Source organism: Diadema antillarum, unplaced genomic scaffold, assembly GCF_040938485.1.
Source record: "Diadema antillarum isolate AM-2024a unplaced genomic scaffold, OU_Dant_1.0 seq00001765_RagTag, whole genome shotgun sequence".
NCBI classification, from domain to species: Eukaryota; Metazoa; Echinodermata; class Echinoidea; order Diadematoida; family Diadematidae; genus Diadema; species Diadema antillarum.
The window spans coordinates 479,812-507,521 of record NW_027272446.1 but is presented as its reverse complement, the minus strand read 5'-3'; the positions used below and the strand labels follow the sequence as shown (position 1 = coordinate 507,521).

At 35.9% G+C, this 27,710-nt stretch overlaps 1 protein-coding gene across 1 annotated transcript; it reads right to left on the bottom strand.

Moving 5' to 3' along the window:
* Positions 1-7,671: 7,671 nt before the first annotated feature.
* LOC139712155 (extracellular serine/threonine protein kinase FAM20C-like) lies at positions 7,672-27,128 on the bottom strand. Its single transcript, XM_071623991.1, has 9 exons — positions 26,830-27,128; positions 23,816-24,016; positions 22,840-22,938; positions 20,739-20,851; positions 19,363-19,546; positions 13,748-13,784; positions 12,552-12,621; positions 10,763-10,904; positions 7,672-7,933 (listed from the first exon to the last, which is right to left on the bottom strand). The coding sequence occupies exons 1-9, from the start codon at positions 27,126-27,128 to the stop codon at positions 7,672-7,674; spliced, it is 1,407 nt and encodes a 468-aa protein (XP_071480092.1).
* Between the last annotated feature and the right edge of the window lie 582 nt (positions 27,129-27,710).

Genomic DNA, 27,710 nt, shown 5'->3' with positions numbered 1-27,710 from the left:
TTTTATATAGATTTTAATCCCTCATAAGTCGAATTTGCTCTTAGTCGAAGCCATTTCTTCAGTCCAAATAGATTTGATTTAGGCGAAGTTGGCTGTAGATATCATGTAATTAATTGCCAGCATTCACACTGGTGAAATACTATGATATTAGATACCATGTTATTTCAGTTGGTACCATTCTCATTCATGATATACATTGTACCTTGGTATTTCTGGCCCATATGTACACCTCTCCAAGGGAAGCGCTGTGCATATGCTTATCTCCTACATCGAGAAGACAGAGATGGAGTGCATCAGATCACATGAGAAATACACCACTGTCCAAACAGTAGTATTTCATGACAGGATTCATCCTTGAATGTAGCATGGGTAATTTGTGCAACCTTAAATTACCAAAATTACCAAAACCAACCAAAAGTCACTTACCCTGATTGTAACTGACTCAAAATAGGTGCAATGTGTTAACCTAGTAGTCAATCTTTTGTTTCTTTATATTTTCTGAAAGACCAATTCTTCTACATGATTCTGAAGTTTTTGGATCAAAACAAGAATGTGAACTTGTTTGTTTGTTTTTTCTCTCTGCAGTAGTTTCTAGGACATTTTTTTTAGAATGGAATGTTAAGGTAAGTCTTAGAGACCCCTTTTAGTTTCTCAAAAACCCTTCACACACCCCTCACTTTCAACTCTAATAACTTAAAGGATGCTAATGCTCATGCATTTAAAGTTGGTATAAGTTATGATTTAGAATGTGCTTAAAAAGTGTGGAACATTTCAGCTACACCTGATACTGTATAAACTTATTTTCATGAGGGTTTAATTTTCATGAATTTCGTGAATCATTGTTTGATCGCAAATTTAACAACACATGAAAATATCTCAAATTGACAGGCATTAGTGCACTTATGATAGCCTCGGAGTCAAATTCGCGAAAACAACATCTCGCAAAAAAATCTGTAGCAATAATAACAGCTTATACAGTAATTCCTTCATTGTGGTTGCAGTTTTTTACATCCTATTTTTTGTCACATTCATTGCAAAGAGCACAGCAAGGTGAGATAAAGCAATTGAGCCTCGTTTTTCAGTTCACACTTTTCCACAATCTGTACTTTCTTTCCATCATTTAGACAGGTTAGTCCATTTGTATTGAGGTATTCGTCATTTTAAAGCTTAGCTTCTGCGCTTTCAGAATCTGCCCTTAACTAAAAATCCATGTCTGATGACCTTTTGGTGGTCAGTATCGAGTTGGGGAAATATGCGCTTTTCATGAAAAATGAAATTTTGTGGAAGTCTGTCCATATTTGTTTTCTTTATAAAATCGTAATACGTGTTATTTTTACTGAAGTAGTTTTCTCATCCAGGGATGGCTATGGCTGCACCAAAACTCATAACATTTCAACAAATTGTCAGATTTTCATTAAACTTCGCTGATATGTTCGGCTATTGCTTAATTTACTCAATAAATGTGCATATTTGGGTCTCATTCGCAAATAAGCCGTGTTCAGACATGATACATGTATGATTTTTTCATTATTCTGGTTTTTAAAAAAAGTTTTCCCAAATGTGACTTTTTTGATGGTTGGGAATACCTTTTCTTGGGGAGGGGGGAAGAGGGGGTTGGTTTTTGTCGTTTTTATGCCTCCGCCACGAAGTGGTGCCGGAGGCATTATGTTTTCGGGTTGTCCGTCCGTCCGTCCGTCCGTCCGTCCGTCCGTCCGTCCGTCCGTCTTTCCGTCCGTCCGTCCGTCCTTCCGTCCGTCCGTCCGTCCTTCCGTCCGTCCGTAATGAATTTTGTGGACAGGGTAACTACCAAAACCTTTTGAGGTATCCTAATGAAACTTGGCATGTATGTGTATTAGGGGGTGAAGTTGTGCCTATCAACTTTTGGGTGCACATGCTCAAGGTCAAAGGTCAAAAGGTCAAGGTCAAATGCTTAAAATTTTACTATTTCCCCCATATCTATGCAATGCCTGAAGATATTTTCTTGAAACTTAGTGTATACATGTACTACCCAATTAAGATTCTCTGGTGAAAGTTTGGGGTCATGAGGTCAAAAGGTCAAAGGTCAAAAGGTCAAGCAAAATGTTAAAATTTCACTTTTTTCTCTGTATCTTGGAAATTGTTCAAGGTATCTTCATGGAACATAGTATATATGCATCTACTGACTGGCAGTGGTTATCTAGGGAATTTAGGGTTCATGGGGTCAAAGGTCAGGGGTCAAAGGTCAAGGGCAATACTTCAAAATTTTACTATTTTCCTTATATTTATGCAATGCCAGCAGGATTTTTTTTTTAACTCGATGTATGCATGTATAACCCAATAGAGATTCTCTGGGATTTTTTTTTTGCCAAGAACGTCAAAGGTCAAAAGGTCAAAGATCAAGTGAAAGTGCTGAACTTACTTCTTTCTCCATATCTCGGAAGTGGCTCAAGTTATCTTGAAACCTAGTACATGCTGAATTTATGTATGTTCTGCCTGACAGTGATTCTCTTATAAATCAAAGGCCAGATGAAAATGATAACAATTTACTGTTCAATACAGAAATTGCGCTTTTTCTCCTTACCTTGAAAATTACTCAGTGCATAAACTTATGAAATGGTCAATGTCAAGTTAAAGTTCTTAAATCCCCAAATACATGCTCTCCTATTCATCCAATTAAACATAGGTCAAGGAAGGTAAACATTCAATACATTTGTGACAAACATGTCATTTTAATATTTTGCCAATTTTGTGAAAATGTAATCACACATTGTCCACATGTACTATAGACCTATTAGGAGAATCATGCATTATGGCGGAGGCATACCAGTCGCCATAGCGACATTTCTAGTTTTTTTTTTTTTTGATGTGTGAATAAAATTTTCTCATGCATGTAAGCGTGGGAAAGACCCCCTGAGGTGTGAGAATTGGTAGATTTAGAATACAGGTACCTGCATGTTTCATCAGGGTATAGGCTGGGTTCAGTGTGACAGCAAGAGATATTAGGCTACTGTTGAATATACAGATTTCAAGGAATGCAAAAAGGGTAGATACCCCAGTGTGTAACATTTTAAGCTCATCTGAGCCAAGTGGCTCAAGTGAACTATTGTAATTATCATCAGCTATTATCCACTGATCCAACATTCACCATCCATCATCCATGGTGTGTCATCCATTATCTAGTGTTTGCATGCAGTATGTCTTGTGTGAATTTTTCCACATGTAGGCCCTACCTTTTCTCGTAAACGGGTACATGGTTTTGCAGGAATCAACAATTGGCAAGAGATCATCGTTTGTACAAGTGGTCATGGTTCTCACAGAGGGGCCCCTCAGGTGGGGCCCAAATTAGCTAATTATCATAATTTCTTTACATTCTCATCATGAAAACTGGTTGCTGGATTTTGACCAACTTAGCAAGAATCAGCAGTGGACAGAGGGAGGATTTTCTTATAGTTCGTACAAATGGTGGTATGTCATGGGTGGGGGGGGGGGGGGGGTGCTTGGGCAAGGAATAATACCCCAGTGTTGTGTGCTATGGGGCCTGAAGCAGTCCTTGAAGATATTTTGAATAGTCTCAAGATATTTTAAATAGTTTGTCGAGTGCCATGAAAGTGAAGTGCACTGCTCTGGTGAGCGCTAGACCCATAGTCTCTACTTATATTACATCTATTGAATATTCCTCCTGTATATAGACAAATTGACAAAAAGTTCATATTTTGACTAATGTCTGATGAAAAAATGTGTCCGTTTTAAGAGATGCTGCCTTGTGTTCGAGCAGTGAAACTAAAGAACATGAGAAATGTTGGACTGAAAGTCCTGTACTGTATCAATATGGTGTCCTCTTTATGTTAGTCCTAATTAAATGATGGCATCATTCCTGTGCAAAATATCCCATTCAAAAAATGAAATAAAATAAAGGCATTAACAGTTTGACAAATCAGTTGCATTTCAGGAGAATGGAAACTACAAAAACTTTCAATCGAGCATAATATTAGAAAGCTTTGCAAAACAAAACAGACATCTGCATTATGGAGAGGCAAGAAAAACAGTCCAGTTCATTTTCAGTTTATTCAACAATCGATCAGCACCCAATACTATATGCAGTAACATGATCAATATGTACATTTTCAGTCGCATGTTGAATACTCACTAGGGGTGTAGAGATAAACCACTACCTGAAATCACAAGTTGAATACTCACTACGGTATAGAGGTAACACCACCACCTACATGAATACATTTTTTTTTTTCAAGTTACTATCATAGTCACTATGGCAAATGTACAACATTTATAGACATTCAAACCTTCCAGAGAATCAAAAGCAAATATTTCTGGACAATTTATAGGCTACTGAAATGAAATCAAAAATAGAATTCTTATCCCACTTGGCAGTGTCTGCACTACAATCAGGTCTTATAATAAAATCAATGCAATTTTTGTATTCCATCAGGTTTGGAGGTTCTTCTGTACAATTCTGATGAACTGAATTCAACTAAAACTGGAATTTGAGACATGTATATTAATTTTACTTGTTTTATAGGCCTACTGATTTCTCAGTAGTTTCCATGGAAATTACAAGAACTACAATTTGATGCATAAGGATTTTTGTCTCTGTAAGCCTTCCCAAACAAAAGAGAAGTACAACCAACCTTGCCTATAAAGTCCAATCTATTTGGACTGAAGAAATAGCTTTGACTTAGAGAAATTATGACTTGTGAGGGATTTTAAAATCAATAGAATATAAAGAGAAGAGGACTTGAAAAGTTCTTCAACTTTAAGGCAATTGTTTGACTTTGTGAGGTCAACTGAAGCAAGGTTGACTGAATTGTACAGAGGTCAAAGCAATTCATTTGTGAAGTTTGTGTCCTTTTGATAAAAAACATTAGGCCTATATAGTAAACTGTAAGTCAACAAACGGAGAAGACAAAAATATGTTGACTTGCGCCCAAGTTGACTTGGTTTACATGACACTGTCGACTTGAACACTTTCCTAAGGAAAAAAATAGAAAAAGACTTTTTTCATTGTGTTGACTTGTGCTTTGGTATTTGTTAAACCCATGTGATTTTGTGTGTGTGTGTGTGTGTGTGTGTGTGTGTGTGTGTGTGTGTGTGTGTGTGTGTGTGTGTGAGTGTGGATGTTCAACAGTCATGCATGAAACAGATTTTACTTCAGTGCTATTAAATAACTGTACAGTCCAACCTCCATTATCCAGCCATCTCTTATCCCATGTTCTCTATTATCCGGACATGTTCATGCAGTGAAGAAAACAAAAAGTGATTTCAAGCTCAATTAGAAGAACAAGTAAAAATCCTCAAAAAACTTGCTCGATTCATCTATCATATTCCCAACATAACCATTTCACAAAGAGTACTTAAAAATGTTTATGTTTTCATTTCAAAAAAAAAAAAAAAAACATGAACAGACATGTATAATTTTAAGTAGGCATTAGCATAGATTACACCACTGTTGTGGTTTACACTACCTACTTATCTGATACCACTGGGTCAGCTGCTACATGTACATGTACATGTACATGTACATGTACATGTACATGTACATGTACATGTGGACTAAACATTGTTTCTCCCATATCTGGCCAAACCACTAATCTGGACAGGCCCTGGTTCTGACACATCCTGATAACAGAGATCGGACTGAATTTGTATCATTTTTTAAGTAATGAGGAAAAAATAGGGAATTGTCAGGGCATAACAATCGGCAAAGTATTGAATGTTAGTGACATTCTCTTTGTTACCATTACTGCATCCCACAAAGAAATATTTGGATAATCTTACTATTAAACATATAGATGATTTCATAACTTAAGTGAAACTGGTATCAATATTCAACACTATATTCAAGGAAATGGATTTTCCTTGGGAGACAGAGCATTTGCCTGTGCAACTCCCAAACTCTGGAATGATCTACCATTATGAAATCTGGAAATCCCCAACCGTAGCAGTCTTTAAATCACGGCTTAAAACACATCTTTTCATTTAAATGTTCATTATTATCAAGCACAAGCTTTTGCAGCGCAGAAGAATATATGTCTATAGGTTTTGCGCTTTATAAATTGATATATATTTTTTTTTATTATTTCTTTTAGGTAATATTTTTACTGCACTGAAGATTATTGATTTACCATCTCCAAGGTCACATGTCCTGCCTATAGAGCAATACTTCAACATGAAAACATATAACACTCTGTCAATGCATTTTTTGCCCGTTGAGGATGGGTTGATTTTGCTACAACACACATTTCACATAGACACCAGCCTGAGTATACTCAGGACTCGTCCTCAACGGGTTAAGGCAGTTTGAGTACTAGGACTTTATCTGCACTGTTATACACTGAATTACCATGCTGTCCAGACGGGACTTTTACATCAGTTTTCTAAATTATTCTGTCAACAAATAATATCATATACCCCTCTACCAGCAATTTTATACACCGCATACATTGTAGTTGAGGATCTTTGCAGACTTCTCACATCCATTTCAAAAAGGCTGCATAACATGCAGCAGTGCAAGACGATTGATGGTGAACACAAAAGTATGAATGTTTCTATCACAATTGGACTTGAAATAAAACCATGAAAAGTTTACATCTATTCACCAAAGAGTGATATAGGCTATGACTATTATTGGCTTACACAGTAATGTAACCAACTCTTAACTCCAGCAAGTTATCTTACTAAGTACAGGTTTTAGAGGATGATTGAGCAACACTAGTTTTTCACCATGGAAGTCATAATTGTTGGAATAAGAAACAAGTAATTTGACGCAAAGGATTCAAGTTCCTTCCATATGATTTCATATTAAAAAAAAAGGAAATTGAATTTAGACGATTGTCAAGGTCTTTTTGAAGTGATGACATCAGCATGTCGCTTAAGTTGCAGATAGACGTGGTTGCAACTTTGAGCATTTTCATGAAAACAAGAATTTTTGAAGTCCTATAAGTCTTGCTTTCCATTTCCATTTTTGATATCTTTCTATTGTGTTTACCCTATTTAGAAGAACAAACTTGAACATCGTGTGTAATTGCCCTTTAAACTGTAGCACCTTTCCACCCCTTCTACATCTATCTCTCTCTCTCTCTCTCTCTCTCTTTCTCTCCCTCTCTCTATCTCTTTTATCTCTCCCCCATCCTCCTTGCCCCTCACTATGATCTCTTTGTCTCTATTCCTCTTCCTTCCAATCTCTCTTTCTGTCTTGTAGCATTAGGTGCTCTTAATTATTACTGTAATCTGCCGCATGAAAGGACCATCATCTCATATAATCCCTGCTTAGTCTTTTCTAACATTGTGTATAAACTTTCAATGCCTAGCATTCTAGCCAAATAAGTAAATTAAGTACTAAATACTCTTTCTGAATAAATGAATTGCACATAATGGTACATAACAGCATATTGCATTCCTTAAAAAGAGTCATACACTATTGCTGTATAAGCTGTTATTTTCGCGTACAGAAATTTTCGCGAATGAGGTCATAGACACTTTCGCGAGATGTAGTTTTTGCGAACTGACGCCGACGTAAATACACTATTATCCTACTTTGTAGCGTATAAAGACATTTTCACGTGTTGTTAAATTGGTGATCAAACTGTGTTTCGCGAAATTTACGAAAATAACAGCTTATACAGTATATGAAAGGCAAGCAAGTTAATTTCCCACCACTGATGAGTGGAGTGATGGTCATGTTTCTGTCCTCCCAGTGTTCTCACTGACAGGGAGCTGGAGATGCTCCACCAACACCCTTCTGGAGCCATGTAGTTGGATGCAGTCTCTAACCGTCTCTATGACAATCGCCAACCTCCTATCCAGGGCTTCTAGGTGAGCCTCTGTCAGCACAGGAGTGATAGAATCTTGGCTCAACACGATACGCATGTGATCACTTAGTCTCTCTCGCTTGTTTCTGTGTAGCTTGTCCAGGTACCTGTAGGTGGACTGCCGGATTCTGTGTGCATAAAACAAGAGAGACGTACCATATATAGAGACATCTCCACATAAACAGATATCTTCTTCCACTCAGTATATACCCTGAAAGTAAAATCTTACTTCGTGCAACATTCACTCAGAGAGAAAGAGAGGGAGGTTAGTTCAACTTTTGCTGATGAGTATAAAACACATAGAATTTCAATTTTCTTAAGTTATGAATATGCAATATACACATATATATCTAAAAACTTCAGGTTAATTTGGCACTACATTTTCGGTTCTTTTTGGTTCAAATTTAATGTTGGTAAAACTGTATCTAAAGAAAAAGTGAACAGTATACACTATTGTATGAAGTATGTTCACGAGACATAACTCCATTTATCCAAGATTTTGAAGCCCTTCAAGAAAAAAAAAATACACCTTGCATCTTACAAACCACATCTACCTGTATTTCTTTCTAAGCCTTAAAAAAATGCACAAAAGAGTATTATTTTCCTCTTTATTTTCATCTTTCTGTTAATCACTGTGTGTCAATGGGCCAGACATATCACTGAGTAAAGTGTCTCAATTTACAACAAAGGGAACTTCCCACAGGAGTGTCTATTGTTGAGGCAGTATTAAAGGATTGTCAATGAACCAAATGAATACTTCCCCCTCCACACCCAGGATGTGTCTGTAAATCACACCATCAGCAGTCTGCTTCTCTCTGTATCGATGTTCCTTTTTACAGCAGTCAATCATATTTACAAACTAACAGCAATCGTTTTCTCTCCTTTTTAATTCTCCCACGTATAATTTGATTTTGATTTGATTTGATTTGATTTATTCACAAAATGCATATACATACATTAGTCACAAATATGCACATAGTTTGTACATGAAACATATTACACATTTTGTCTGGACCGTCATAAGCTATGAAAAGCTTGACTGGGACGTCCAGTATGGATAACGTACTTATGTACATAAACATCATTAAAAAAATGTATTATGCGCGTTCAATTTGTACATAGATAGGAAGATGAGAGAAAGAGAGAAAAAGAAAGAAAAGTGAGAGGAAAGATAAGGAGAGGGATACTCTACATCATGGTAGTTAAAGGACAAGTCCACCTTCATATACATGTGGATTGAGTGAAGGCAACAATATTAGAAGAACACGTCAGTGAAAGTTTGGGGAAAATCGGACAATCCGTTAAAAAGTTATGAATTTTTAAAGTATCTGTGCAGTCCCTGCTGGATGAGAAGACTACTACAGTGTGTGATGTCACATGCGTACAACAATATAAGGAAAATAAAAAGAGAACTTCACAAAACTTTACTTTTTGAATAAAGTGCACATTTCTTCGACTTGTTACTGACGTATGTTTAGGGCAATATTATTCCCCCTGTCTTCTGAAAGAGAGAAGTCGAGTGTTCTTTTGTTATGCGAGAAAAATGGAAATATGTTGAATTTTCTTTATTCTTTCTTTATATCATTGTACTCATGTGACATCACAATCTGTAGTGGTCTTCTCATCCAGCTGTGACTGAGTAGAGACTTTAAAAATTCATTACTTTTGAACGGATTGTCCGATTTTCCTCAAACTCTCACTGATGTGTTCTACTAATATTGCTGCATTCACTTAACCCACATGTCTATGAAGGTGAACTTGTCCTTTAAAGGTATACAAGATTGACAATTCTGGTAACAACTAACATAGAAAGACTCGCTGCTATTATGTACGTAGTGTACGTATGACAAAATAAACCTGTGAACCTGGGGGTAAGACAGCAGGCAAGAACCATGCAGATAGTATTGTTTAAACGTATTTGCAAAGAAGGATATTCTTTACTAGTCTTCTAAAAGTATGCTTTGATAATGGTTCAAAGATCTAAGGGGATAAAAGTCAAATTCACCCCTCCCCATCATGCTGGACATCAAGAAGAATGTATGCTGAAGCTGCACAAGTCCACAGAAACAATGTCATAAGGGGAATCAATGAGTCGAATTTGGTCTCTACTTTAACCTACTCTGTCTACATTTAAACAAGTGTGATTACTGTTAGTTTGTCAGAAACCTCAGAAACCCTCTCCATTCTTTGTGCACATATTCACACACCTATCTCCACCATTATTCTTGTATTGGTAGCAAGTCATGATGATCAAGCCTTGTTCTGGTCTTCCATTTCAAAATTCCTGATCTGACTTTGGATCAAGTTTTGTGTATTATGTGGCTATATCAAAAACCTTTATTATCAATTCGAATAGATCAACAGACATTCAAGCACATATTTCTGTAGTCACGAGGCTTGTTTCTCAACTAATTAAGCTTTCTGAACTCATTATTTCAAGCCTTCTTAGAGTGGAATGACAGAGATAGATAGTGACAAAAACACATAATGGGGTGAATAATCCTGTTTTATTGGTGATAAAACGACGTGGTCTGTCATTTCAACATCAGAGAAACAAACTGTGGAGACCCGAGGAGGAAAGAAATGCAACGATTCAGTTTTCTGTGCCATCACACTCAAAAGGAAAACTAGCATGAATCATAAGCCTCATTTTTTCTCCTCTCATGCACTAGCAGTGCTATCAAAAGCTAATTGCCCACTTCCAACATTTGAAATATGCAGATAGATGTGTAAGTGTGACGTATTTGTTTCATCCTTTCACTGACAGCTTATACTATTTCTCACTGATAATATTACATAATTATATGAAATGCATTAGACATATTACAAACATGGTAAATGTGGTGGACAATATCTTAGTCATAGGAAGTACGATTAAATTGTATGACGTGACGTAGACTGTATTTTGGGTCTGCAAGCAGAGACTAATGTCAAACCCTCCCGGAAGTGTTACTTACATACAGCACTGTGCAAGAGGGGCGAGCAGGGAAGGGTCGTCTGTGTATGGGTTGCCAAACCCCTTCCCGTTGTCAAGCACAACCACAAAGCCCTTGGTGCCAAACTGTCTCAACATGTGAAAGTGATGTCTGTCATAGTTCCCTGAAACATGTAATCAACATTGCATTTCTGATTAGGGTTTGAACTAAAGGATAAAATACATTTAAGCCCTATTTCACTTCAAATACATGCTTAAGTTGTATTAACCATATTGCAATGTCATTACACATATCCAAATCTTCAAGGGATTTCTATTGTATGCATCCCTTATGTGAAATGGCAAAGTTGCCCAATAGATCAAATGAAATAGCTGATCTGCTTTAAAAAAAGAGTAGCATTATTCCACAGAAGTTAAATCCATCAGAATGGCAGCAAGTGTAATAAAAATCATTGATGACAATTATTACAACTACAATGACGATCATGATTAATTATAGGATTGTGGTCATCATCATTCTTTTTATCATAATAATGATTCATTTATAAAATTACCACCCTTATATCATAGCATTATGTAATAATCAAATTACAGAGTACATTAGCTATGAAAGCCCATAAAAACTAATTATATGATAAATTTATTAGTGAAAAAAATGAGCAAAGAAAATGGGATTCCATCCTGATGGAATCCCAGTTTCTTTGCTCATTTTTCCACTAATAAATCATATTCATTTCTGGTCAGTTTCCTTCTGTTTGCATTCAATTGTTTTATAAATTATTACAATAATGAGTCATTGCTTGTATGTTAATCCTCTTTTCCTTTGTACAAAAGATGACCAGAAAAAGTGCTTGTTACATAGAAGTGTTGATGAATATAAATCTTTACTGAACAAAGTCATTAAAACTGTTTTCACTTTCTGAATTTAAGGTGAAATAAAATGCATCGAGATCATTTAATACACTTCAAATGAGGTGTAGAATGAAAACATCATAGCCATATCATACACACGACCATTCTACGTGACCAACAAACCCCTTTGATGGCTATTAAATTACAAGTACAAGCCAGCAAAAACATATTTCAAATTTCTTCCGTAAATACTAGAACGGTTTTCACAAGCTTACAGATATCACTGGCTGTATAAACTGAAGAGAGATGGCTATAGAATGGATGTACCCATTGTTCATCAAGCCTTTAGATTCTAACACATCAGACTGCCCATCACTTCAATTCTTGACACAAACCCACATGAATTACAAAGTGAGCTTTCTTTCAAGTCATACCCACGCGTCAGACACTAACACATACAATTTGAAGTTTGTCATTCCAGCTGGTGTTCATGCACCCTTGGTAATTTAGAGTATTATGTAGAATTATTACATCTCAGCTGTCAGACTGGTGTCTAGCATTGCTGAAGAGATAAGTTCAGCTATATATTTGTTTTGTATAGAGAGCATCACATTGTTTTTCTTTGTCTCATGTAATCATTTCCACGATTTCAAGGTTTGATGACAAAATTTCAGCAAGAGCCTGATAATTTTCATAATAATGACTTGAAATGGTCAAATTTGAACATCTACACAAACAGATATAGTAAACATCAAAGCAATATTTCAAAACATATAATTGGTAAACTGGGATTATCTACTACAAGTTTTGTGCAAGAACAGCAATCAAAAGCTTGTTCCCAGTGAAAACTAACTGTGCACAACAGCCTATCCAATGTCCTCATTGTAAAGTATTGATCGACCAATGTGTGGTTTTATTGCACAGTGTGCATTGATTGCAGTAGAAATACCAATACTCACTGATCAGAAAGTCAAAAATTGATTGTTCAATCAAATCCAGGAAAAATCGGCCCTCTGCATTTGCAGGATTCTTGCATAATGTCAAAGAAAGGAGATAAGTTTAAAAGTAAAAGTTATTGCTGAAGTGTGAAAAGATGATAGTGCATGTAAGGACCCACCATCTTGCAGCCCAAAACAAGATGCATGCAAATCTTATTCCTACAGCTATGCTCATGTCATTCTGATATGTCAGACATACACAGAGAGCAGTGGCGGATCCAGGGAGGACCGCAACCGGCGCACGCCCCCCCCCCCTTTATTTTTTGTTGTTCAAAACAAAAGAAATAAAAAGAAAAAATGGGGGAGGGGTGCGAGCGCCCCCCTTTAATTTTGTAAACGCGCCCCCTCTTTACGGAATTCCTGGATCCGCCCCTGGAGAGTCACACCTATCCCCATCCTAACACCTTAGTTTGGGGCAAAATGTTGGCAGAAATTGCCACTTTGTTTAAGAAACTTAGTTTGTAAAAGAGTTGCATTGTTCTTTCAATTTGCTATGATGTTGTATCGAAGAGAAAAAAGCTAAATTCAATTGCACTGATAACTACTGTTGTCATGACACTTTATATAACATTTTATGCTCGAAAGATAGAGGGCTAGTATCTGCAACAAACAAATTTGCTCATCCATTTCCATCTTGCCATTATTTCCCCATTGAGCACACAATTGACCTAATTTTCATAGATAGCTCCTTCCATTTGCTATTGAAGGTCAATTTTTTTTAATGTACCCTTGACATTTGTGTTTATATGTTCACACAAATATGTATCTGAAACATATCTACTTATAATGTTTGCAATCAACCTATTCCTATGTACCCCCCATACAGTAACACTGAAAAAAAAAATCAGGAAAAAACAAACTCCATGTCCAAGCTGGCCATTTTCACTGTTCCCTGAAATGCTGGCTTTTGGGGGGTATGAAACATATTTCAAAATCACTGAGCATAGCACAAGAAGACAGATTTTCAAATTGATTCATTTGACAAATGATTTTTAAACAACCATTGTTCACTCACATATTTGTAGGTACATACTTGTATAACAGAACATGCATAGCCCCTTACATTCAGAGGAAAATAATTATGGAAGAAGCTCACTCTATTTCCCAGATTTCACACAAATCCTGTCAGCTGTTAGAATATGTATTCATACACTTACATGCAGTAAGTCCTCACAGATGTTTTGTTCCATCCATCTGCATAAAAGTCCCAAAAAATACAGAAAATCATGATCTAGAATTGAAGAATAGTCAATTATGTTATGAGTTCGTTCAGGATACACTCCTAAATTTTTTACATGGACACAATCAAAACCACTTTGGAAGTGACTGTGTAATGATAAGTGGAGATTTTCCAATGTGATATTCACTAATGGCCAGTTAAAATCCAGTTAGTTATCAGAAAACATAATAAGGAAATATCATTTACTTCAACCATAGAACATTTATTGTAATTAAGATTTACATTCTCCAACATTCTACATATTATTTTGGTGATATTATGCACAGATAAGAATTTAAATGTCATGAAAATCATTCTACCTCAAAATTCTTCTCATAGAAGATTCACCGAATTGTTTTGTGATGTGATCTTGATACAAGTGAGAAGAATGTCATGTCAGTAACCACACTGTAACATTCCCCCAAACTCATCATTTAGGACCTATACCTATATCATTCAATGCATTTGAACACAACTCTGTATGAGTAGAAGAAATACATAACTTTACTTGTAAAGTGGGGAGTCTAGAAACACATTCACCTCTTATCAAGCCTACCATGTGGGATCTGAGTTAGGACTGGGTAATGCATTGGCACTGCCAGCATATTTTCTCAAGTTTTTTCCTCATGAAATGTCAAAAATGACCCAAGTGATTTATGCCCACTTTATATTCCAGTCTGTCTGGCTCTGGCATGATAATGTGAGAATTCCTCCAGGAATATAATTCCATAATGATAGAGAAAAATATGAAGTAAAATACACTGAGAGATAGCAGATCGAATTACATAAGATGTAAGACATAACAACAGTCATTTTAAATGCAATAAGTGGGGCTATGCATGTGAGGGCAACTGTGTGGGGGAGCCTGAATGTGACCCTGTGCATCACAAAACCAACAAAAAGTCACACTCTCTGATTTTACATGAGGACTCAAAACAGGTGAAAATGGTCAAGCTAGTCAATCTAAAGTTGTTCATATTTTCTGTGAGAGAAATTCTTCTACATTCTTCTAAATTTTGGGATCATAACACAAATGAACAATTGTGTTTTTAGCAGTTTTCACACAACATCTTTTTAAATAATGCCATGATTTGGTATGTCTTAGAGGTTCCTTTTCATTTCTTTTTAATCCTTTACACCTTTTTTACTTTCAACTCTAATAACTTTTGTAAAGATGGTGCTACCACTTTGAAAGTTGGCATTGGTAATACATAGAATGTGTTAATAGAGCATGCTTCATTTTGGCTTAATCTCATAATCCCTTCACTGTTGTTGCCATGGCATTTTATAACCTGTTTTTTGTCCCATTCATTGCACAGCCAGCATTGCTTGTTAAGATTAAGTGCTTGAATAGACTACTTCAGAGCCTCTCTACTCTATGATATTTTTTCAGAGTGTCTTCTTTCTTTCAAATAATAAGATTGGTCAGGAAAGTTCATTTGAATTAAGTTATATGTCATTTTAAAGCTTAAAGTCTCTACATTCAAACTGAAGAAAATAATGACAGACACCTCACATCCACCCAATGGCTGTTTTGTGTTCAACCGTTCTGGAATAAGGTTGTGTCCACTTCAAACTCGTCGAGCACGTTTTAGGCAATCTTTTATCCCAAACTCAATACATATGTTCAATGCATCAGTTAGACGATAATATTTTGATGGGTTTGGGAATATTTGAGTGTGAAGTTGATATCAGGGTAGTATTTATGTGAGGTCACTGAATGGCTTTATGTTTTTATGAGTGGATAAGGTTGTGTTGATTGAAGGTACTGTTTGTCAATGGAAATAATTATTCGAATGATCTTTAAATGATCACATTGATTTTTGATGGATGTAATTTTGGGTCAGTTGTGTTATAAAATATTCTGTTATTTGGGAATTTTGTAGTTGGGCTTGAAGTGTAAAGTTTATTGCTATGAGATCTGGCTGTGGATAGATTCATTCAGCTGCCGTTCATTTTTGTATATTTGACAGTGCCCGACATTATTGTCCTGATTGAAATGTTCACCGGTATGTTGGTAGTTTTGTTTGTAACCAGGCTTGTTTGTAACTCACATTTTGAAACAGGTTGATTATAGCTGCGGTTCATTCTTTTTATATTTGGCAGTGTTTGATATCATACAGTGCTTATATAGCGTTTTAAGGAGAGGGATATTATTGATTATTAATAATAGTGTTTTGATGAAATGTTTATTGGTAGGTGCTTATGTTGGTTTTGTTCGTAACTCATATTTTGAAACAGTTGTATAGCTGCTGTTCATATTCTGTATATTTGGCAGTGTCTGACAATATTGCTCTGATTAAAATGTTTACCGGTATGATGTTGGTAGTTTTTGTTTGTAGCTCATAGATTTTTTTTTTCTTTTTTAAATTCCTTGTTTCATCTGCATATACATGCTCCAGGGAACAGGATTATGGGCCAGGGACAAATTTCACATTCCTCTCTCCTCCTCTCTCTCTCTGTCTATCTGTATCTCTCTCTCTCTCGCTCTCTCTCTCTCTCTCTCTCTCTATCTCCTTCCTTGGTGTGGGTTATGGAGCAAAGGGTTTTGGGTATATATTGTAAGTATAAATGTTGAAATAGTATTATATATATGTTTGAAGGGATTTGATGTATTTATTTAACTTTATAATAGGGAATATTAGAGGGTTTATTTAGCTATGTTATGTTTGATATTACTGGTTGTCATGCTGAGACTTATGTTAGTTATTTAGGTGTGTGTGTGTGTGTGTGAGTGTGTGTGTTATTTTGAATTTTCTGATATAAGTTTTGTTTGTAGTATTATGTTATTATTTTGTAAATTTAAAATTGGGGGTTGAGAAGGGTTGAAGTAGTTTGATTTATACAATGTATAGGGTTATAAAGAATTGATATATTGTATATGTATTGTGTAATAGATTTGTAGGGTGTTGTTTGTTTTCATTGTGCTTATCATAGACGTAATCATGTAATTGTGATGTAAACTATGTGAACTGTTACGATCATTTTGTTGTAATGTAATGCCAGTGGAAGCCAAATTTCTATGTCTGACATAGACCAATAAAGAATGAATGAATGAATGAATGAATGAATTCAGAATCTGCCCTTAACCAAAATTCCATTTATAGCAGTTTTTGTTGGTTTTGTGATGCATGGTCAAAAATGAAATGTGATGAATGAACATGTGTCTGAATAAGGACAACTATTTATGAAGACAAAATTATGCAATTCTAAGTGTTAAGGTGACGGTAACCAAGAATAGTTGGAAAATCTTGAATGTATGCATTTTGTGACATGAAGACAATTATGCATTTGAATAGGCCTACTTATCCTGAACAAGTTTGCTAGGAATCCTCTCATACTATGGTACAAAAACAACAGCAAAACATGCAAATATTATTCTCGTCTTATTTATTTGTCTAATGAGCCATAAATGTTTTAAATGTGTTTTTTTTAAGGAACAATGCAGTTACAGATTCACAATGAAAATGCTGTGCACTGCCAATCAATGTTGTGTATGTTTGATAAATGTGCATATTACATGTTTAAATCTGGTTGTTGCCCAAAACTATACAAAACATTACAGTGTCTGGTTTTTTTTTTTCATATTTTAACTTCTTTTACATTGACAAAAGGAATGTATTTTTTCATTCTGATAGGCAGACAATGTCCCATAGACCTCATGCACAGCATGCAGCACACACTTGAAACAGTTCTGCATGCCTATCAAATTCACACTTACTGTTCTGAGGATGTCCTCATTTGCCCTTTGTGGTGTGCAAATTCTGTGATTCTGATTTAAACCTACAGGTACTTGAATCCCTTTATAAAATACATGTCATGACACAAAGGCTTGAATCTGCAATCCCACCATCAATAACTTAATCAGTACAGACTACATGGAAACACAAAATAAATGAGAACACAAACCACATGAGAATGTGAACTACACGTACATGACCACAAAAACTATATGAAATTTTAAAAAAATACATGAGAACACAAGACACACAAAAAAAAACCACAAACTACACAGTGGGAACAAAACCTGCATGAAAAACACAAAAGTGCATATGAGAATATAAAATACATGAAAACAAAAAACTGGGGAAATATAATATCAACTACATGAGAACATGAACTACAATAAAACATCAACTACCTGAAAACACAAACTACATGAAAACACGAATTACTTAAAACTAAATGAGAACACAAATGACATGAGAACATTAATTGCATGATAACATCATGAATTACATGAGAACACAAAATACATGAAAACATAAACTGCATAAAAACACAAACTACATGGGAGCAAATACCATATGAAAACACAATATGTAACCGTGCATCACAAAACAAACAAAAAGTTGCACACAGTGATTTTGTATGAGGACTGAAAATAGGTGAAATGGGTTAACCTGACCAATCTTGAGTTTTTCATATTTTCTGAAAGAACAAGTCTTTTTCAGTATCATATCAAAGTTTGGGGCCATAAAACAAACAGGAACTTGTATTTTCAGCAGTAATTCTCAAACCTTTTTTGGTGGAATAGTGTGAATACACTGTGTTTCTCATAGAACCCTCTTCTCATTTCTTAAAAACCCTGTCCATACCAATCCTTCACTTTCAACTCTAATAACTGATTAAAGAATGAAGCTACTGCATTGAAAGTTAGCATTAATCATCTACAGAATGTGTTAATGAAGCGTGCTTAATTTCAGCTTAATCTGATAGTCCCTTCATTGTTGTTGCCTCAGTGGTCAACATCCTGTTTTTTGTTCCATTCATCCCACAGCTAGCATAGCTTGGTAAAGATTAAGCGCTTGAATACCCCCTGTACTTCACAGCCTGTTTTCTCAGTTCTCACTTTCCAGAGTGTGTCCTTTCTTTCCAACATTTAGATAGGTTAGGAGAGTCCATTTGTATTGAGTTATACATCATTTCAAAGCTTAGAGTCTGCTTGTTCAGAATCTGCTCTTAACTAAAAATCCATGTCTGGCGACTTTTTGTTGGTTTTGTGGAGCAAGGTCACATATGATCAGAAAATGCATTATAACTAAAATTTTGGTGAACTTTGACCTTGAAGTTGACCCCCTGACATTTCAAGCAAATGATTTCAAACAAAGTGGTATAGACAAATGGAGTTGTGGCTCCAGAATGACATTTTAATCTAGGTACAGGTATACCATTTACCTCGACCTTTCACGCTGTAAGGTCATGGGATAAACGCCCTTTTGTTAACAACCTTCCAAATAATTACCAGCGAACATTCCATAAATTTTCATTTAAAACATGCCATTTTGAATATAAGATCAGTGACCTTTGCCCTTTGACCTTGAGGGATATTTGCCCAAAATAAGTGCACTTGACCTCATGTAGCATACCTTGGCCTGCTTCCAAGAAAATCCAATTGAGCACTTTAAATCTCGACAAGATGAGAGCCTGCTGGAAGGACGGCGGCATGGACCAGACGGACCCTTTGACAGATAGACCAAAAAACAAAACAAAAAACAAATGCCTTTGGCCCGGCTGGAAGAAACAAAACACTATCAATGTACATGTACTTACACAGCTGCTTCCCTGACCCCATGGCTCCACGGGTATGGCTTGTCCATAACAGGGTCCTCATCACTTTTGTAGTTTGGCAGAAACTGACACATAGACACCTCCAGCATCTCCCCTTTACCACAAACAGGGTGATCTTTGTTACAAAACCATGGAGCACATTTTCCAGTGAAACAACGGTTGATACCTGTATGCACATTAAAAAACAAATTCCACAAATCAATTTTGGGAACCTGAAAAAAAAAAACATTTACAATACTGCATGCCATTACAATAGAATCCACTTGCTACAAGAATTGCTACCAATGGGTATACAAAGACTTCTGTCGATCTGTTTTTGCTTTCAAAACACATGCCAAGGAAATGTTTGTGTTATGGCTATGGTTTCTGTGAATAGGAATCCATGGAATAAGACATACAGAATTTATCAAGAAAATCATACATAATATCTTAAACATATGAATTTGATAACTTCTCTATAATGCATGTTCGATCTTTGTGTTATTCTGCCATTCTTTAGCTGATTCTGACAGCATTGTTGTATTAAAGTTATTATGTCAACTCAACTGAGAAGTGGAACTGAAGTCTAAGCAAGGCTTCGACAAGGATATATGTAATAAAAAGAAAAAGAAAAAGAAAAAAAAGGTAAGACCAGCTCAGCAGTCAGTTTGTTGCACTGATGTGAAGGTCAGAGGTCATAATCAAAGTTTAGAATCCTGCAATTCTGGCCAATCAGCCAAGCATAAGTCAAATTTTAATATTTCATTGGCCTAGGAACTGTGGTTTTGCTGATCTTTGATATGACTGGCCAGCAAATTACATAAAAGTACTAGAAGTGAAAGAAAGTGTCATAACTGTACTGTAAAAGTGAAAATTTTTGTGGTGTTGAAATTTTTGCGCATTTCGTGCCACCCAAAACTAGTGCGAAAATAAAAGCATGTGAATATTTTTGCTTGCCATATGTTCAAGTAGTTGATGTCTTGATTCCACGGAATTAAAAACATGCGAAACTCTTCTTACCCCACCGAGTGCAAAAAAAAAAAATTAGTCACGCGAAAAGATCCACTTTTACAGTAGACACTGTATCATTTTCTACAGTTAGGGTTTCATAGTGATCCCATCAACATCTTCTCAATGAATATATCACATTTAAATGTTTAAAGACAGAACACAAAAATATTTCATGCTTCTGTTTACAGACATTATTTTGGAACTTACCTGCCAAAAGCAAGAGTCTGATAATGTTCAAAACAATTAGTTCCAGATGAGAGAGTGATATACATGCCTGAAATTTAAAGTCTCCTCAAATGATACTATAATTAGAATATACAGGAAGGTGGTTATGCAAAATTTACACAAGTTATCAATTCAATTATCACCATTTGTGAAAAAGGTATTGAGGAGCTCTTTGTCAATCGTCTTCTCCATTATGTCACGCGACATGTTGATAACACGGCCTGCACATGGTGGAGATCGCCGGAAATTGAGAATCCTGAGGATAACATAAAAACAGGTTGAAATCTGATATGTTACTAAATGTGCATGGCAATTCATAACATTTCACTGAATGCAATTTTAAATTATCTGAACATACAAAGTACAAGGCCCTACTCATATACTACAATCTTCTTTGAGTCATTCCTGGTTTTAGTTTGTTTGGTGTTTTTTCTTAAATCAGAGCTAGTCACTGAATTCTTTTACTTTGAGCAATTGAATAATTTGTATATAGTTTGAGGTTTACAAGCACAAGTCAGGTGGACTGTGCCTCATCAGAAGAGAAGGGGACAAAATTTGGCAGTGGGTGAACTGACAAAATACTTATCTTTCACCAATCGATTCAAACATTCTTGCATGGCATGCTTTCTTCATTAGAAATGGTACCACAATAGGTAATGTTCCTTATTTGCAAGGTGAGGTATAGCAAGGGTGATATGAAATATTGACTGCTGATAAAGGGTGATATGAAATATTGACTGCTGATCTTTGGAACTCATGACAGGAGTTTATTGACCTTTGAACTTTTTTACCCCTCATCTTGTAATGGAGACTTAGATTTAGAGTGCACAGTATAAGCTGAAATTATAAATGAATATATCAACAGGTATATACGTTCATGATCAGCTATATTGATAGCCTTTTCCCGACATCCTGCTCTGACACTTCACCCAATCAAACTACTTCAACCTTTGATATCCTCACCTCAATAACAATCAACCATCACTACGAAGGTTGCAAGTATTCAAACAAACAAAGAATAAGATGAAGTTTGGACACTTGCCCCCCACTCTCCAGTTTGACTTCAGGCATGAAAAGAATGATAGCACAAGTCAAGAAGCATCACAGACACACAGACAAACAGACACACAAACAATTACACAATTAAACCTTAGACAAATCTAACACAGGTATACATACAAATATTTTCATGATTGTAACTTAACAAGAAAGAAAATTGACCACACCACTGACCATTCTTTGTTTTGCATCCTTTGTTTTTACCAATACAAAAATATTTGATGACTTGTAAATGAGACACTTAAAGTTATTAAAAGAGAAAGTCCATTCTGACATTATGTTGCTTTGTATGAGAAGAGAAAGATCAGAGAAGCAGATAAGTGAACATTCAGGGGAAAAATTAGACACACAAAAAAGTTATGAACTGATAAACTTTAGAAAATGTGACAAATGGGCAACTCTGTGTGGCATAGGTGTTGAGCAGCTTTCCATGTGTCTGACACACTAAATTTCACTTATTTTCATTTTTGTCTAAAATTTTAGTAAAGGCAGAACTTAGCTACTGAGGAGAACATGCAATCACCCTACTCTCATTATGCCATGAACAGATCTGAAGAAGAAAGAAATCTTCTTTGAGAAAATGAAAATTTGATACTTTTTTTTAAATAAAAGGAATGGAGAGCTGCTGAACATCTATGTCACACAGAGTTGTCAATTTGTTTTGCTCCCAATCTTTAAAAAGTTCATTTGTGTGTGTGCGTGCATGTGTGTATATGCTTTTTTTTTCCAAAAAAAATTCACTGATCTACTTTCCTGATTTTTCTGTTTTCATGCAAAGCAACATAACATCAAGATCATGGAATTCCCTTTTAAAGAACTTCAGGTTTGATATTTAAAGCATGTCAATGTGGCAATTCAAATTTATCTTCTGTGATAACTTGCAGGATTCCCTCTCTGCTTTACTGCATTAAGTTAATTAAGCTCCAACATCAATTTTCTACGTTCATAAGCTTCCTGCTCCCAAATTTTGCAAATAAAGTGGAATAAATTTTGTGACATAGACAAGTCTGGAATCTGAAGAATTAAGAATGAATAAAAAATAAAACTAGATAATCTATGCAATGTTAGAGCAATTAATAAGACTTTAATGGTTATGGGTCATGTGATATACAATGTTTAGAGTATACTTAAGAACAAACAGTTAACAATCTGTCATGCAAGAAGACTAGATTTTATTCTATTTACCTGTCTAGGTGAAATGCAGCAACTTCTGCATTATGTCTTTCAATGTCCAACCAGAATGGCTGATCTTCATTGTAACCATACACAAACTTCCTCGGATTCCTGAACAGGAATAATGCAATGAGTTTGAAAATGGGTCAAATGCTATCCAACAGGATATGTCCCTGTGTGTAGGCCTTTTTGACTACGGTATCTTGATTCAAAGGAGTGTGAACTGCGTGGTTCTACGAAGTACTCCACTCTCACATCAATTGATGCTACAGTGTAGACAAATTCATTTTGATCCATTCCATTTATGTCCCATTTGTCATTAATGCAAACCTCTTTCAAAGTTGAAAAAAAAAGCTGTCAATGACCCATTGTGGCATGCTCTGGCAGTACATTTGTCTGCAAGGCTGAAACCATCTCAATAAAGGGCAAAGAGTGAAATTGGGTCAGAAGACACAAATTTACCACTAACTTCATAAGAAATTACTTTTATAAAATCAGCTTTAAAGCTTTCATTTCACTGACACTAAATTCACATCTCCTGCACAAAGAAAGCACTTGAGCAGAATCTTTGTAAAAGTATCATCTTTATTTACACAACATCAGCAGGGGCGGATCCAGGAATTTTGAAAAGGGGGGGCGCAAAGAATATTTTTGTTGCTACTCCTGGGTTTCCTCTCATTTTTTTCTTTTTATTTCTTTTGTGTTAACGAAAAAATTAAGAGGGGGCACACGCCCGGTGCACCCCCATCTGGATCCTCCACTGCATCAGTGTAATTTCGGATGATTTCTAAAAGGACATCAGTCATCAGTTAAAAATACCTCCATACAATGTATGTCACTACAGTCACAAAAGTGTCCCCAAGTTGTGATCAAAGGAAGTAAGTAATCTCTAAGTCAGTATATTTGTATGAGCAAGGAGGTTTAAGGCACAGATCAAAGCCATTCAGGTGACTATAATTAAAAGATTTTGAAATGTTTATTGGGTAACCTCATTGGTTTCAGCATGGCATAATTTCCATCGGCGAGTCTAACTTGCAATTTCAGCTGACTTCCACCATGATAGAGAGCAACAGATTTGATCTCTGTTTTGACAAGCTCCTTGAGCAGTGCAGGCATGTATCTTGCATTTCTGCTGTACATCTGATCTTGGGTGATGTCATCAAAGAAGCGCTGCCAGGCTGGCATGTGTCTGCTGATAAATACAGAAAGAACCCTGTTAGCAGCAGCAAAACAATAGCTTTTCTACAAGCTTTAGCCACATCATATTCACTCTTTACTGACTGGGAAAGATATTAATGTCAATCTGCAAATTTGGGGCAGGCATTATCATCAACATATTATGTACAGTGCACTCCCGTTATAACGAACACGGTTATAACGAAATTTCGTTATAACGAAGTAAATCTTCTGGTCCCAAAATTATCACCATTAAAGTCTATGGTAAAAAATTCGCTTATAACGAACACGGTTATAGCGAAATTTCCGTTATAACGAAGTCTTTTCCGAGCGCTACAGACAAAGACAAACAAAAGAAATGTGCTCCGTTATAACGAAATGCGAATTGCTTTCGAAAATACCTAGCGGAACAAGCATTTATAGCATCTCTGCATGGGTGAACGCTTCACACCACTGTGTCTTTGTGTCACGCACAGTTTCTGAGGGGAACTTGCGTTTATTATTGTGATACAGTTATCCCATCACATTTCACATAGCTTTCCGGTGTATGATGAGTATTCAGCAAACAGAATATGATATGTACGTAGTTTCCTTGTTTTCGTTATATATTGTATTTGTTCGGTTATAACGAAATTTCGTTATAACGAAAGAAAACTGCCGGTCCCGAGCATTTCGTTATAACGGGAGTGCACTGTATTCCCACTATTTCAATGAATAAAATGATGATAATAGATGTAACCACTGATGATAATGATGTCAGCAATGTTAATCAAACTTGGTAAATGACTGTCATCATAATTATAATTTGTATTAAAAAATCATTATATTATACTCAACATCATTATAATTTTAGATACAGATAGTTTGTTCCTCGTTTTAAACATCATATGACATCAATCACACAAATTGTATATTAAGATCGTTATCATCATGATGGGCAAGTCAATGTATGATTTTCATTCAAAAAAATGCTGTTATGGCAATGCATTGATAGATGATGAAAATTATATGAAGTTTGCACACCTACAAATATGTACATACAAATTTGTACTATTGTGGTCACATGTGCCAAATTTCAAGTGAAATGCTTAAAAAACTAAGGGAGTTAGCTAACTCCACTGGTAATTCATATGATTTCTCATTCAAAAAAATGTTGTTACCATGGCAACACATTGTTCGATGATAATGACAAAAGTTGAACTTTGCAAATTTACATACAAATACAGTTGCAATATGTGCAAAAATTCACATCAAATGCTCAAAAACTGAGGGAGTTCAGTCAATCCAATTTTTTTACCACACACAAATAGGGTGTCTTGCACAATTGCATAGTCTAGCAGTAATACGTGCCAAATTTTAGGTCAATTGCTCAATAAATAAGGGACTAGTTTAATCCACAAGATTTTGCAATAGACCAACAACCCAACCACCCAGCCAACCGATCACCAGTCCATCCAACCTCAGAGTGATTCCTTTACATGTAACCCCATACACACTGTGTGTGGATGAGGGTATAAAAACAATATCAAAATAAGGCCCTCTGTTTAAAAAAAAAAATACCAACACAACACAACTATGGACAACAAAAATAGATAGATAAATCAATCAATTAATCAATGCACAAATGCAGGGTCACTTAGACATCTAAGAGAGTTGAGAAATAAGCATTGGCCTGCAGACCTTTCTGTGACTGATATCAAACAAGAATTAAATTGTAATACCCAGAGTAAATGAAAATTAAGAAAACAATGATAAGGAAAAAATCACAGTTGAAAGTGGACACAACTAAGAGAGAATTGTATGCCAAAGCAGGGAGGTGCTGGCCAAAGGCAATTCAAGTATTTTAAATGAGGCAAAGTATGTGTGACATAAACTATATATATATATATATATATATATATATATACACACACACCTATACATATATATATTTATATATATATATATACAATAAGCACTTGTACTTACATTTCTGTTTTAAGAATGAGCTCTCCAAAATTGAGAATCATTTATGCACAAAATATCTATACACGATTTAATACAAAGATTGTAAAATGTTGAATACAATGTACTTGGTACATTTTTGTGGTATATAGAAAAAAAAAGAAACTTAGAACTGTATGTATTTACATGTAGGCTTTCAGAAGGTGGATGCTCATTACAAATTTATAAACACTTTGAGAAAACATCAAACTCAGACTACACCAAACTATACCTCACAGATACACATACACACACACACACACACACACACATTATACATTATATATATATATATATATATATATATATATATATATAAACATATAATATGAACATATAAACATAATATTAATCTTTGTTCCAGTTTTGTTTTTGATCTTACATAATAAACTGTATATACACATATTATAAACAATAATTGTAGGTTCCCTACATAAAATGACAGATGGTGTCCCCTCCCCCCCCCCCCCCCCCACCATATTTGCCATGGCTGCATAATCATGTACTGTCTATGCCTTAGTATAGAGGACAATATACAGTGGCAATACTTTTTCATGATGAGGGAGGAGTGAAAAGGGGGGATAGTACGACTCATTAAACAGGCCCTATACTTTTCACTAGTGGAAATACCATGCAGGCATGAAAATGTAGCTTACAGTGCATATAAAGATGTGTGGAGAGTGGGGGAATCCACAACATGATGTTGTTCTAACCATATGAAATCCCGTAATACACGTGTGTATGGCATTGCATACTTGTTTACATTTAGAACTTGGATGACACAATACAGCAAATTAAACTCAGTTGATAATGGCCGACCGCCAACCTATTATTATGACCTACCTGGTTTTCTCTCTGTTCAGCGGTTTGGCCTCCCAGTGATGTTTTTGCCTCCGATTGGAGAGTATCCACTGGTCATATCCACTTGCATTCTCATGATCAGAAAACCAGCCTTCTTGACCTCCGATCAAATTAATTCCTTTCAAAATATCAGTGTTTTGCAAAGTTTGTCTGAAAGATTGATGGAGAGTCTCGACTCCAGAGACTAAGTCAACCTCCCTCAGCACTGTGAAAATCGTGATTAGAGTTGTGCACGAGAGAAACACCCAGCCCCAGAACATATACCGCCACCGTATCCTCATTTTAACTTCAAGAAATGAAATCCGATGCTAAGCCGTTCAAAGATTTGTCTTTACTTGAAAAGATCAGTGTCAAGGGATCTTCCATGTCAAGTTGAGAAAATTTAGTTATGATGCCTACCTGGCTCTGATCGTGTCACACAAGTTCTTTCTCCGAGCGGATTGAAAACAAAAAACAAAAACAAAAACAGAATAATACTCAGTAGTCGAGCTAGAGGTGAGTCATGAAAGGTTCTGAATAGTCTAAGCCCACAGTCGTTAAAAGATGACATCTAGCTGCAGTATTCATAAGTCACTGTCGCGTGCCTGGTGCCCGCGTTCAAGTCGCGTTACACGAAAAGCAGCTTACCGCGCACGATGAACGCACATGAAAGGGACTCCCACGCAACACCTCTCCTCGCCAACACGACAGATAGACAATCACGATCATTACACGATTACCTGTTCAGACACAGGCTAATGCACACACTTGAACACACTTCAAACAGTGCACACGCGCGCGCGAGGGTAGGCTTAATACGTATTTATGATTTCCACCATAGTTAAACCATGGCCTGTGCATCTTCATGGTTACTGGGTAAACGG

What these genes read in the sequence shown, in the direction of transcription:
- LOC139712155 (XM_071623991.1), bottom strand. Translation starts at nt 27,128, where the DNA reads ATGAGGATACGGTGGCGGTATATGTTCTGGGGCTGGGTGTTTCTCTCG. An exon ending in CAATACCTTTTTCACAAATG is followed by an intron (nt 19,547 to 20,738) that starts GTGATAATTGAA and finishes ATGTGCATACAG; the next exon opens with GTATCAACCGTTGTTTCACT. An exon ending in AATTTTTGACTTTCTGATCA is followed by an intron (nt 10,905 to 12,551) that starts GTGAGTATTGGT and finishes TACATGTTTCAG; the next exon opens with GGAACTATGACAGACATCAC.